This window comes from Dysidea avara, chromosome 6 (assembly GCF_963678975.1).
Source record: "Dysidea avara chromosome 6, odDysAvar1.4, whole genome shotgun sequence".
Classification (NCBI taxonomy): domain Eukaryota; kingdom Metazoa; phylum Porifera; class Demospongiae; order Dictyoceratida; family Dysideidae; genus Dysidea; species Dysidea avara.
In genome coordinates, this window is record NC_089277.1 from 2,467,936 (window position 1) to 2,480,326 (window position 12,391).

Here is a 12,391-nt window from a genome sequence, read left to right on the forward strand (position 1 = left end):
GCCCCAAGGATCTGTTTTAGGTCCATTGCTTTTTGCTTTATACATCAATGATTTGCCATCTGTCGTTGATTACTCTACTATGGACCTGTACGCTGATGATGCTGAGTTACATTATAGCCATTCAGACTTGGGTGTTGTGGAAGCACAAGTTCAATCTGATTTGGACAAGGTAGCTCAGTGGATCAGTAGTTCTCATTTATGTCTTAATGTTGTGAAGTCAACTGCCATGCTCATTGGAAGTCGGCAAAGAATTTCGGGCAAAAGTTTTAATGTCTCAATTGGGGGTATGGCTTTAAGCCAAGTTGACTCTGTTCGATATTTGGGTGTTATAATTGATCCCACATTATCGTGGTCCTTACATATCACTAATATAGCCTCTGGAGCTAGATCAAGACTCTCATCAATCTTTCGGTATGGAACTTTGACACCTGCAGTGCTATGTTTGCTTTATTCAGCTTTTGTCCTACCATTGTTTGATTACTGTGATGTTGTGTGGTGCCCCACCACCGCTAAGTTTACTGCACTGATTGAAAGAACTCACTCTAAGTTTATGAAAAAATTGCCAGCATTGTACCAGAGCAAGTTTTCCTTTACTTTGGTGGAACGTCGTAAGTTTCATACAGCTATACAGATCTTTAAATCTATTCACCAGAAGCTACCTTCGTATCTCCACAATATATTTCACTATTCCAGAGATATCACAGGTCATATTGGTCGAAACATTAATAGACTCTTTGTTCCTAGAGTAAACAACAATTATGGGAAAAGAAGTTTTTATTACAGGGGAGCTATGATATGGAACAGTTTACCATCAACTGTTACTGAAGCAACCAACTTATCTAAATTTGTACGGTTATATCATGATAAATTTAGTTGATTGTATCTGTGTAGTTTTGTGTACTGTTCTTTGTATACCCTTTTGTGTTGTATGTTTATGTATGTATGTATGTATGTATGTATGTATATATGTATTTGTGTATGTATGTATGTATGCTTGTTTCGCAGGGCTCCACTGAAAATCAGTGTTTTTCACTGAGTGGAATCCCTGTTTAAATATTACAATTACAATTACAATTACAATGCTTGCATCATGGAGAGACAAAACTAACTCCAACTATGGGTCCTCATTCTCTAAATCGGCTAGCTGGTGTCAGCAGAGGGGTAGAGATCCCCTTACAGAACCTATAGAAGATGTGAATTTCTTAGCCAAGTTACATTCTGATGGCTATAAGTACCAATCGCTGAATGCTTATCGATTAGCGATATCATCTACCCATGAATATGTGGATAGAGTCAGCGTGGGAAGTCACCCTACAGTGACACGGCTCCTTCAAGGGACATTTAATTCTAGGCCACCACAACCAAGATATTCCTCCTTCTGGAATGTTGGGATGGTAATTCAGCACATCAAAGGCCTAGGTGTTAACAAGGACTTAAGTCTTAAACAGTTGACAATGAAAACAGCAATGCTGTTAGCCTTGACCAGACCATCTCGCTCGGCTGACCTGTCCAAACTGAACTTACAGATGAGATCCTTTAAATCAAATGGAGTGGTCTTCCGACCAACCCATCTGGCTAAACAGAATAGGTCATCAAGACCTATGGCAGACTTCTTCTTTCCAAGTTTTGCCGAAGATACTACCATATGCCCTGTAGCAACACTAAGGGCCTATGAGAAGAGAACAGAAAGATTTCGAGTTGACCTACCAGGTGACTCTAGATTTCAGCTTTTCCTGTCTTGGATAGGACAGCATATCCCAGTATCTAGCAGTACTATAGCTAGATGGCTCAAGTGCCTCATGGCAGAAGCTGGTGTAGACATCTCAATATTCAAGGCACACTCTATAAGAGGGGCATCGTGTTCTACTGCTGTAGGGGTGGGAGTTACAACCAAAGATATTCTAGATGCTGCAGACTGGTCTTCAGAGGGCACCTTCCAAAAATTTTACTGCAGAGAACTTAAGAAAGATGATAGAACCACCTTTGGCACTGCAGTTCTATCATCAGAATCATCTTCAAACAATACATGTTGATATGAAACTGAGCCTTCCGAAGTGTAATTTGTAAATGGCTCAGGACACAAAGCAAGGCCGGAGGAGACGGTCCGGTTGGTCAGGCCTGAGCCGGACCAATAATCTGGAGTTGAACCAACTAGTTGACTAGCTCGAACTACATTACTCTCATGCAATCTTTGGACGATCACATCTACTTGTAGCTACGTACATTTTACAGATGTTATTGAAAATGCATGACACGACTAGTTACCTAGTTTCTCAGCCTAACTAAAGCACAGAACTACATGTATAGTACCTCCAATTACCTTACAGTATAACAGCATTCGTATCGTTTTGTACAGAAATGATTGTGGGTTCTACGTACAGTATCACGTGTGCTGACAGTTGACATTTATCACGTGTAAGGCAGGTGCTTTCTTTGATTCTAAACCAGCACACTTATATCACAATTCAATCTTCATAAAATAATCATTAGCATTCCTTGGCTTGTCTCTCTTGGCTTCTTTTACTGGGCGAAAGGCTGGCAGTGACAAACCAGATGACTCATTCCGCGGCAAGAAGCTGTACACCGTACATACATTACATGGTGGCCATCTGGATGAGATGTTGAGTAGAAATCACTCCTCTCCAACTACCTACTCGTCCTGTCAAGATACTGAGCAAACTCTCAGTCTTACCCACATCGCGCCATTTTCGAATACCGATTGGTCTCGTGACTGTCCACCAGTATATTTACGTGATGATCCGTTCACTTCATACAAACCAGTATAGTAGTATACTGTATTTTTGTAGCTGTGTAGCTTTTTATTGTAGCTGTATGAATTCACTGTATAGTCCTAGCTAAAGGGGCCATGCTGCACGGGGTCCCTGTGAAATTTGGGGAGAAAGTTGCAAGTTGCTAGCTAGTTTTACTTTAAAATTTAGCATCAGTTTTAAATTTTAAGGCATTTTCAAGCCTTAAAATTGTAAAAATTCTGCAACTCCTGGGGGTTGCACCCCCAGACCCCCCTTGAACTTCTAATTGCTAGTTATAACTAAATGAACCATACAGCAAGTTTCATGCTGTGTCCCCTGTATGTCAGGTCTACAATTATACATAGTATAGAAAGTCTGAAGAACAACAGATAGACTTGAGCATATTTATATAGCTAGCTAGCAGTGAAATATCACTAAAATTGCATATCTGAGTGTCTAATTTTCTAAAATTTCCTGTGGGGGCATGCCCCCAGGCCCCCCTAGAATGCTTGTGCTTTGCACACTGTGCAACAGCTCCTCTCCCATTGGCATGTATATAGTAGCAATTTCAACATTATAGTCAATGGCCTGACCAACTCAATTTTCCCTCCTCCGGCCCTGCAAAGTGCCTGCATGCTATTTATAATTACATGAGGAAGGTGAAGTGAAATATCAACATGTCCCACCCCCTCCCTTTAGTGCATATTAATGTATAGTTGATTCTCATATTTTCCTTCAGGTAGAAGCCATTTAAGGACTGGTGGGATGTCTGTGCAGCAACCATGTAGCAGCTTCTCAAAGAAATTGTACAATTATCATTTAAAATTTATTATTTTTGTACACCATGAAGTAGCAGAGAACACGATGACAGAGCAACTATCTACAAAGAGCCAATGGAATCAGACCGCGTGCTCCTTTTATAGGCACAACGCATTTTTACGTAATTAGTCTCGTGACTCTTCAAAATGGCTGTCATATCCTTGTAATTGTGCCAATTACATGTTTATATTTCACTTCACCTTCCTCATGGAATTATAAATAGCATGCAGGCACTTCATGCCCTGAGTGCCATTTACAAATTATGAGACACACAGGGCATTATGCAACACACAGGGTATTGTGCCTTACATATATGTGAAGCATTCAGTACCGACTACTTGGAAACATCTGAAGCAACTATACATACAACATAAACTGACTAGCCAAACTACACAATATTTCACAATGTTCATAGTCATATCATCTGATGTATTTTTTCAGTATTAAAGTTTATGTATTTAAAGCATTTCAAGGGTAGGCATGCTACTTCCTTGGGTCAGTCACAAGAATAGAATAGCTAAAATATATAAAATTGAGGCTATATAATTATACACTTAGCATCAATTCTGTTAACATGGTTGAAGTGTCATAATACAGTTGTGTATTACATTATTAAAACATATTAACATATTTGCCACATTATATGTGAATTGTTTAAGTGGTGTAAAAATAAGTTTTTTAAAAAGACAGAATAAACATTGCTGAAAAAAATGAAGCAGAAGTCAAACAATTTCAAGTTGGCATGTTCGTTCTAGAATTACGTATTACAATAGAACATGCCACTATAAAGGGCATGCTGAGGGGGATTTCCAGGGTTTTCAGAAAACCCCTACTAAATTTCCAGTAGCAAAAAAAGCCCAGACCAGTGTGTTGCTGATGATTTGTTGGCAACGACAAAAATCAGCACAAGTACATCAAAATGTACACTGTTATTACAGTGGAAGATATAATGCGTGCGTGCGTGCGTGCGTGCGTACGTGCGTGCGTGCGTGCGTGCGTGCGTGCGTGCGTGCGTGCTATACTTTTATGGTATACAGCATTTGACAATCTGTAAAATTAAATCTTCATCAACATCTGGGGCTGTGCCCCAGACCCCTGCATCCTGGATCTATACTTTCCAGTGGAGCCCCATTTGAAAAATTCTAGGCACTCCCCTACTTTGACATGGTACATACCTTCCCTAATGGTGGCAATATCATTGGATATATGTTGAACAGCTTGAATAATTTAGCTTGAGTAATTTAGCAACTCCATGTTGTTGTCTGTTCCTGATTTATAGAACTTATGTTTTTTCCTTAATCTCTATAATTATTCCATACCAAATAGAGATATACACTTAGTTCCTGCCACAGCAACAGTGTTGTTACCTACCCCTGACTGCTAGATGTGTGTGATCACTTGATGATCAGAACTGCATATATGCACATTGAGATACCAGAGATAAGATTGCATGATGTAGTTTTAAGGTGATTCATTCAAAACAATTGTTTATCATTATGGCCCTTATGTGCAGATCTGGTCACAAAAAGATTTATAAAAATAGTTCACAAACTGGTATGCAGTATGCAAAAGTATTATTTTCGTTTTAAAATTAAAATACTGTATGGAAATAGATACAAGTCAAGCAAGTCAGTATGTTAAATAATTCTAGAACCTGTGTCAAACTCATTAGAAATTGTCACATATATACAGACGAGGGGTCCGACAAGTATGGAATCTAGCATTAAGCAAGATTCAAATCCTTAAATCTTGGATACAATCTTTTAAATCTCTAAGGCTGAACGAATCTTTAAATCCTTAAATTTCCTGAAATTCCGTAAATTTTTGTATTCTATTCCTAAATTCTCCGTTTATTCTTAGTACAAGATCGAGATACTCTAATAGAGCAGTCAACTGCAGCAGTTGAAACCAGAGTTGAAACCGGGTAACTACTGCTGACCCGGATAGGATAGTGATCCGGGTCAGACCCGGATTTGAGCCGGATGTGACCCGGATTGACTTAAAGCCGAGGCGTGCGATAAGAGCTATGTTTCGGCTAGTCTCGAGAGAGCGAACAAGACTACGTTTTGAGTGTTCGATTCGTGTTGAGTAATTATTGCAATTTCAGCCTAGCTGTAGGTTGAAGACCAAAAAAAAAAGGTCATCACCTACTGACAATAGCTACCCCTCATAGATACCCTCAGTTTCGTGCTACATACTGCACTTACTAATAAATGGGCGTTGTTGAGCATATGTTTGCAACGCGGCGATAAGTGGTCGTGGCTCACGAAAGAGCTACGTGATAGCGTTTATAAGTTTCCACGTCGTCAAACGAACAATTTCGTTTCTCACACGATCCAATCCGGGTCGGGCGAATTTTTTTTTTGTACGAGGTTTTGTAATTTCAATATTTCCATTTAATGGTTTTACGGAAATATCCATAAAGTGAACAGATATCAATTACTCGACCCTGCACAATCGAACGTAATCATTTTAGTTGCACTGTAGACTATACAGCTAGACTCTGTACGTAGTTATGCTTAAGCTTAAATAGTCAGCGCGTTCACCTTAGGTCATTGAAGGACCCTCCTAGTAATGAACGCTATTTTTAAGACACGCATGCAATTAGCTAGTTAGCTATTCATTATGTCCCTAGACCTTAATTGTTCCAAAGTGTCCCAGTGGTTCAAATATAATTGCATGCATTTAAAAAGACACATTGTACATAACTGACTACTATAGCCGTACTGAAATTCCACAAGACTAACAAGAGTGCAAAAAGTTGGCCACACTGTGATATGATGAGTTCACCATTTTCCAGCATTTTGAAGGCCCTTTGAAACATTGACAGAAAAGTTATGAGGGCGTTTACCCTTGGGTTCTCTTCTTGTTGGCATGTTGTAGCGATTAGTGTCATTTTCTTTTCCTCCGGTACAATTCAATTTTAGCGGTCTCCCTGATGTAACTGTTCCTTTACCCCTAGGTGTCCCCTTTCGACGGCGACCTGCAGCAGTTGCCTGCACTGGGATTCTATACCCTCTTCTTAACAAACCAGGTTGAACAGTCAACTTTTCCCCTGGAGACCATGCAAATTGATGCAATGCAGAAGCAAGCTTCGCAGTGGTACTACTTGCACACATATCTTGATATCTCTTTACAAACTTTTCAATTCCTGAGACCATGTTATAATCTTGATCCTTTTGTTGCAGGTGTTTTGTCATGTCTTCCATTACAACTTTTAGCTGTGACAATGTTTCAGAATTCTGGTCAACGTTTGCATCTTCTTCAATTTGCATCTCTTCGCTGATTTCACACGTGCCATCCTCAACAACGATTGGGATCACAGCACTCTCTTCTTCCTCGATCTCAGGGAATTGCCTTTTACTATCACAAAAAGTTTTTTCATCAGATGCCTGCGACACAGCTGCATACATTGACAAGTCAGCCTCTGCCTTTTCTCCTAATGCTATATATGCCATCAGCTTCCTAGATTCAGGATGCACGGAAGGAATAAAATTTATACTTGACTTATGAAAGTTGATAGCAACTGCTGCCTGGTGACTGCATGGAGACCCATCACTTCCTAGAACACATGTGCAGAACCCCACAGACATATCCACTGTATACACATCGCCAGTATCCCTTGAGCTTACAACCTTAAACTGATCATTGTTGTCCGTAGTGTATATGTTTTCCAGCTTAATTTTGCTTGCATTGATACCTTTGAACTTCATAGATACGTAGTGATCAAACCTGCAATGAGCTATGCTGAGCAGCTTCCTCTGATAGTAAAGTTCTAAAGCATCTGTCACAAAGTGAAACATTTGAATGAGATTGTAGGCTTTGACACGACTAAATATCAATTCTTTGAGAATTTTCATGCCAGCTTCTGAATAATTGTTGGTGTGATTACCACGAACTCGCAAAGAAACACGAAAGCAAAGAGCCCACTGATGTCTCTTGGTCCAAAGAGCTTTCACATAATTGCAAAAGTGGGGGTACTTGGATGCTGTAGTGTGCTTTAACAAATCACTGTAGCTCTCATTTAGTAATAGCTCAGATTTGCTATACAAAAGCTTTTTTAGCAAATTAATTAATATCACACGATCTCCCTGAACAATTTTGTTTTTACCATCATATAACCATGTCCATCGTCTCTGCAAGAAGTGGAATGAGCAAAGTAACAATGTTGAAGAAGGCCATACTGACTGCAAAGCAGCTTGTTCTGCTGCACTGTCATCTGTAAGTATGACTTTAGGTCCAACACTTGTACCGCTGTTGTAAAATGCATCTTGTGGCCACACCTTTTTTAAATCTGATAAAGCTGAACATAATGTAGATTCCTTTTCATCTGATGTCAATGCAATTCCTAAAGGAATGGATCCTCCTGCATGATTAGTTGAAAAAAGAAAGACAGATGTATTGAAGCGATCAAGGCAGGAAGTTGAATCACAGTACATGACTTCTGCCGCTTGTGGGAGGTTCTGATGAGCTCTTGTCATCATTGGAATACAAATGGTAACAATCATTGGCTGAATAGCACATTTACGTCTTTTTGGAGGCTTGCCAGAATCACTGCAATCACTAATTTCTCCATCATCAGCGGATTCTCCTTTATCATTGGGCTTCATGCTGTCAAAAAACTGTAAAGTTGCTTTCCCACCTATTGAATTATATTTTTCATTATATAATCTTATTTCTTCTTCGAGTTTTTCAAACATTGATTTTCCATTCTGTAGTCCCAGTTCTGATTTTCTCCATGTATCAAACAATCTGCTTACATCTTGAGGATTAGGATTGACTGATCTATCTGCTAGTGTGGCCTGTGTTGAATCTGGATCTCCCAGCAGTTGTGATTCGTGATAGTGTCTTGCAGTAGCAGCTGAATGGCCCAGAGCAAACAGTGTGAAGTATGCATCCTTTGTTTCTTGGGATACTGATTTAAAGCTCAAGGTATGAAAGCATTTGATCGGATGGTTATGCTGAAACAGAAGTTTGACATACAAAGGATGGCTACGCTGTAAGGAAGTAGCCTTGTTGTTTGTTGCAAACAATGTAACAGAGAGTCTTGAAGGACAATTTGTTTTTTTGTTCCGTAAGGTACTAACCATAGTTGGCTTTTTAGGCTTCTTGCTTTTAGCGCTTAGCTGCTTTGCTGTAAGTTGTTTTCGATAATGGTGGCAATGCATGTCCAGCTTATACAACACTCTTTTTAAAGATGGATTGTATGTGCGGGTCTTGCGATATGTGCATTGGCTTGACTGAAAAAAAGCTGTAATCCAATCATTAAATTCTTCTTTGGAATGCAAGTTAACTCTAAATTCTACATTGAAACACTCCTTAGGTTCACCAGAAAATGCTTCCTGTGTCAAATCTTCGTACTTCTCAATGACATAAGTGTATGACATATTTGTACTTGTAGATTTTGGTGGAAGAATTGCCTTTAACTCATTATTTAAGTCATCCCATGTAATAATACAATTAAAACTATCCTCAAATGCAGTTTCGTCAACTAGTTCCATCTTGGGTTCTGTATCAATTGATTTCCTACTTTCATCAAGTTGTAAAAGCTCAACTGGTTGCACCTCAGGTTCTGTAACAAAGGATTTATTGCCGTCATTGAGTGCTAAGATATTGACTGGTTGCACCTTTGGTTTCATAAACATTTTACCACTACTGCAAAAAGGATCCTTCTCTTTTAGTGGCAAACAATGATCCTTCTCTCCTAGTCGCACAGAGTCACTTAGTAGCGTGTCACGAGTTAACAATAACTTTGTGTTAGCCAACTTATTTGCTATTTTCTGACGAATTCTAGGCATTTCCACCTATAGTGAAGATAATGTATGATTTCATACCACTATACAAACACCATATTTTAGCTATGGCATAGTTCATACATAGCCTTGACTTATTATCATAAAAGCTGCCCTTGAATAAGAGCCACTGCTTGTATTTAAATATGCTGGTTGAATTGTTTGTAATACATGCACATTCAATACTGAATCCAGGAATATATTTAAGTCAGCTATCTGATTAAAACAGCACTTTTATGAGAGTATCTTAGTGTATAAAAGCATTTAAGGAATCAGGTCAGTTATTGGAGAGTCCATATAAATGTCCTGGCCTTAGTGCCACACAAGCCCATGGTAGTCTCTTTGAAAAACAGCCACCTTTGCATAATATCTGGTTAGTTTTCCTAGTTGAAAATCACAATAACCATGGCTACCAAACATGGCAAAATATTCAATGTGTACATCGTACAACACATGTACCTAGCTATTATTACATTGTACATGTACCTGTGTAAAAGTCATTGGGTAGTCCAGTAAGAGGCATCGGGCATACTGTATAATATGATACGAAACAACATTACTATGTCAATGTCTTAATAACAGTAAATCCCTTACTTCTAACAGAAATACTCCACAGTCATACTGATTGTTCTGCTGTGGTATACTCTAATAACATTAAAATGTATTGTACATTTTCCACCAATATTACGCACACATTTAATCTTACACTCATAGTTTTGCATTGCCAAAGGTCCTTTGAAACAAGCTGCCGTTCATGAAAAAACATCCTAATTTTACAAAGCATAGCTCAATCACTAATTAAAGTATTTCACATACTTTAAAGATTCAAAACAACAAGTTTGTTCAGTGTTCAACGAATCATAGTATATCATCTTCTTATTGGCTAGTTCTATTCTCTAATTAATAATCAAATACTTTAGCAAAGGTGCCATACTATGATTACTAACCATCATTGTCCAGTGGCTGTCATTTGAAAAAATAGCAAGCAAATAATCACTCTCCAAAAAGTTTACCTTAAATTTAGCAAAAAAAACAAACAAAAAACATAGTAAAGCTAGTAAATATAAAATTATATCAGTATACGTACCTTTGAGTACCAGTTCTGCACACCAGAGTAGCCTGTCTCTAGTAGCTTCTTTGTAAAGAAACAGTTAAGAATAGTTAAACGTTGGGCACGACTCTGATGAAAAGCAGCTTTTCACAATTATGCTAACATTGTTACTAATTACCAAACCTTCTGAACATGATCTTCTAAAAGCCTTAGGTAGTCTGATATTACCTACAAAAACAGATACATAAAAAATATTACACTTGCAGAATCAGCACTATGTAAGATATCATGAAGTATAGTTTCATGTTTACAATACACAATCCCTGAATATCTACAAATCTGAAAATGCTCGTGTGAAAAACTTTCAAGACTTATGTACTTGAAACAGCTCACAAATTAATTTTCACTATAGTGTAAGCAATCAATTGCTAATCAACTCAATCATTGGAAAATATATTGAATGCATGTTGTACTATAGTACTGTCTAGAGGTAATGTTACACTTGCGAGCAGTTGACACTCGTGTAGCCCATTGTCGACCTGTGAATTTCTTTGGCATGTGTGTGTTAGTAACTCACCACATGTAGCCACAAACTCGAGCTCCTTTGGGTGGTTGCTCCAGTACCCGCATGCCTTCGCATGTGATAATTTCCAGTTTTGTGTCATGTCAAGTCAGGGCCTGGATTTGAGCACTTGTGAGGTATTGTAACATTACCACTGGGCGGTACTATATATAAAACAGTGGGATTTAATGCAATGAAGAAGTGTCGCGGTTTGTTAAGTGTAATAATAACCAAGGTAAATATTCGACAAGCAAAATCCTTGAATCCTGTTGCAAGTGTTTTAACCAGCACCGATTCACATACATGCAATGTACATAATGACTTAGCTGTGAAGTGCTAACATTAATTGTACCTTATCTGAGAGCCACTGGTTTCCAGCAAGACAGTTGTAATATTCATCACCATGTTCTACAGTCAGCTCATACTCTGTACAATCCATATCAGTGAGGTCAATCACAGCTGACTCCCCTAGAATAGGGTCCGCAACGTGAAATTTCGACCTCCGAGAATCACCTACCAAACCACCCACAAATGCTAGGCTAGGTACCACTTAGAAAACGCCAGATTGGTGTTATTCTTCATTAACGTCTTGTCGTGCAAATCGGCGAATATGCTTACAAATTATGAGATTTTTTGCTATATCTTCAAGTAAATGTCTTTTAAAGCTATAATATGCACTCTCAACCTTTCTTACTAACTGTACTCTAAACTAAAACCATCAGTGGCTGCATTGTCTGGAGCGATTTCCAGCCGCAGCATCGCGAAAATGAAATTTCGGACTCGAAAAAAGTTTCGATGCCACTGAAGCACACAGTAGCGATGCCAAAGTAACTCTCCCAGGTCAAACTGGTCTGGCATGGGTCCAACTACTACCACACCAAATATCATGGAATTCCAAAATTGTTTGCCATCTGGCTGAGCTTGACGGATGTCAAAAATTCGTCTAAAATGCCGATTTTATTCACTGACGGAACCTTTGCTAGCCAGATGTGCTAGTTTACTTCTCAAAAGTTTACTAGACCCATAGCCAGTAGCTTTCATTCATAGGGTTGGTCTGGCAGCTCTTCTAGCGACCTCAAAAACCGACAAATGCCGATATCCACGAATTTTGCCGATATCAACCAATTTACACTGCATTAAAGAAATCTTGCACATCAAACGTGATGCTTTGCCTCTCTAAAGTCATGCTGCATCCTTGTTTAGTTATATTCATCCATAGGGTGGCACTGGCGGCTCTCTTATCGAGGCCAAAATCCATCAAAATGCCCATCTCACCATTTGTCATCAGTTTTATGAAGCTTTACAAGTCAAACATGCTGGTTTACCTCTCTGCATCCTTGCTGGACCATTCAATCACCTTCGTCTGTGTAGGCACCTTTCTTCAGTCTCTTGAAAACGTCAGAGCACACCAATTTGG

The 12,391-nt window shown here is 38.9% G+C and overlaps 1 protein-coding gene across 1 annotated transcript; it reads right to left on the reverse strand.

The window, feature by feature from the left end:
* Window positions 1-6,233: 6,233 nt before the first annotated feature.
* On the reverse strand, window positions 6,234-11,442 carry LOC136258287 (uncharacterized; the record flags this gene model as incomplete). Its single annotated transcript, XM_066051619.1, is given in 9 exon segments — window positions 6,234-9,373; window positions 9,848-9,892; window positions 9,956-10,006; window positions 10,068-10,128; window positions 10,178-10,257; window positions 10,309-10,374; window positions 10,449-10,541; window positions 10,596-10,640; window positions 11,327-11,442. Coding segments are annotated over 9 exon segments (3,575 nt in total), but the record flags the coding sequence as incomplete, so codon positions are not given.
* Window positions 11,443-12,391: the final 949 nt, after the last annotated feature.